At 51.3% G+C, this 1,582-nt stretch overlaps 1 protein-coding gene across 1 annotated transcript, besides 2 other annotated features; it reads right to left on the bottom strand.

Annotated features, from left to right (window-relative positions):
- Positions 1-115: 115 nt before the first annotated feature.
- FPSE_11007 (uncharacterized protein) lies at positions 116-1,399 on the bottom strand (the record flags this gene model as incomplete). Its single annotated transcript, XM_009264124.1, has 1 exon — positions 116-1,399. The coding sequence occupies one exon, from the start codon at positions 1,397-1,399 to the stop codon at positions 116-118; it is 1,284 nt and encodes a 427-aa protein (XP_009262399.1).
- Positions 500-566: a mobile genetic element.
- Positions 740-949: a mobile genetic element.
- Positions 1,400-1,582: the final 183 nt, after the last annotated feature.

Consider the following 1,582-nt stretch of genomic DNA (forward strand, 5'->3'; position numbering starts at 1 on the left):
TACAGAGGAAGCTGTCAAAAGAGTTGTCTATACGCTAAATACGCTAGCAACGCGCTAGCGCAAGCTAGTAAGGATAAAAGCGGGGTAAAAGAAAAGGTACTTCCTTAACTATGCGTTAATCCCTGCCTTCGAGGTACTCATTCCCCCCTTCTAGTTCAATGATTTTTCTAACGTGCCGGGGTATCCTCTCAATCCAAGCCCTGATTTTCTCTTGCGGCAACGCCGACCACGCAGCCTCCCACCTGCGAATAGCTTCAGCCCGGCTGCCCGGGGCGCCTTTTTTCGTTGTTATCCTCTTCAGATATGGCCAAGCCGCCTCTATCGCGTTCAAATCCGGGCTATTTCCACACCAAAGAAGTCGCTGTACGCCGGCGAGATCAAACACCCGCTGTTGTGCGTGATGTGCGTGTGACGGCGCCTTGTCTTCCTGTACAACTGTGCCCGGCCTTTCTTCCTCACAGGCCTGTGCAAAAGGAAGCAATTTTGGAATAAGAACCTTCTGCTGATATCGCCACCAGTCAATACCGCCTTTTCCTTCCTTCCTCACGAGCTTGCCGGTACTCTCATTCCACTGCCACCTTGGCTTCTGACCCGGCTTATTTCGTAAGCCTACGCGCCGCATCGCTGTTTCTAGCTCCCAAGCTGACTTCTTCTCCGGTTCTAGCTGCTTATTGAGGGCATCGATGATAACGATCGAGTCGGCCTTTTCCTTCTTGGTCTCTGGAGACCAGCAATGACAAGGACCTTTCTTATCGTACGAAAACGCCGCCCAGAACATAAACTCCATGGATCCTTTCCATCTCTCACGAATACAGCTACGGAGAAAACGCTCGTCAGGCCTCCGCCACACACGGTAACTTCCCCGCCTATGCAGAAGAATCACAGAGGTTTCATCTGACCAAATCACTGACTTCCAGTCCTCTAGGGTCCAGTCTTGGCGAGCAAGACACCAAGCCAGCCGTTCTTCCCTCATCCGCTGCGTCAGTCCGGGCTTCCTCGTTGGTTTTGTCTTCCGAAATCCTTCTGAGACGAGCATCCGATAGACCGTCGATGCAGAGACCTCTAGTCCTATTGCCGAGAGGTCGCCGGCGATATCAGCACAGGTCTTTTCCCTACCAAAGCGGTCCGTTTGTACCTTGCTAATAGCTAGCTTTTTAGCTTCCTCCGTCGCCTTCAACGGACGCCCGCTGCGAGGAGCATCTTCGAGATGTTCATTCTTCAAAACCACAGGCAGGCTGTGTGGATCAAATCCTCTCTTGATCGCACGAGCATATATTCGATCAACTTGGCGGATCGATTGCCCTGATAAAGTCGCTACTTCAGCAGACGACTTACCGCTGCAAGGAGCTTTGAGGGTCACGATGAAGGCACGGGTCGCGATATCTGAAGGTGAAGGCATTTTTGGGAGACTTTCAAGTGTATCAAGAATATCAAGAAATCGGTCTATAGCTTACAGAAGGGCTACAGAAGGAATATAGGTCACACATCCCCTAACCGCAATTTCGGTTGTTTATGTGGCTTCCTAGGGTCCCCCTGCACCTTGCAGGGGTACAAGACAACTCTTTTGACAGCTTCCTCTGTA

This window comes from Fusarium pseudograminearum, chromosome 2 (assembly GCF_000303195.2).
Source record: "Fusarium pseudograminearum CS3096 chromosome 2, whole genome shotgun sequence".
NCBI classification, from domain to species: domain Eukaryota; kingdom Fungi; phylum Ascomycota; class Sordariomycetes; order Hypocreales; family Nectriaceae; genus Fusarium; species Fusarium pseudograminearum.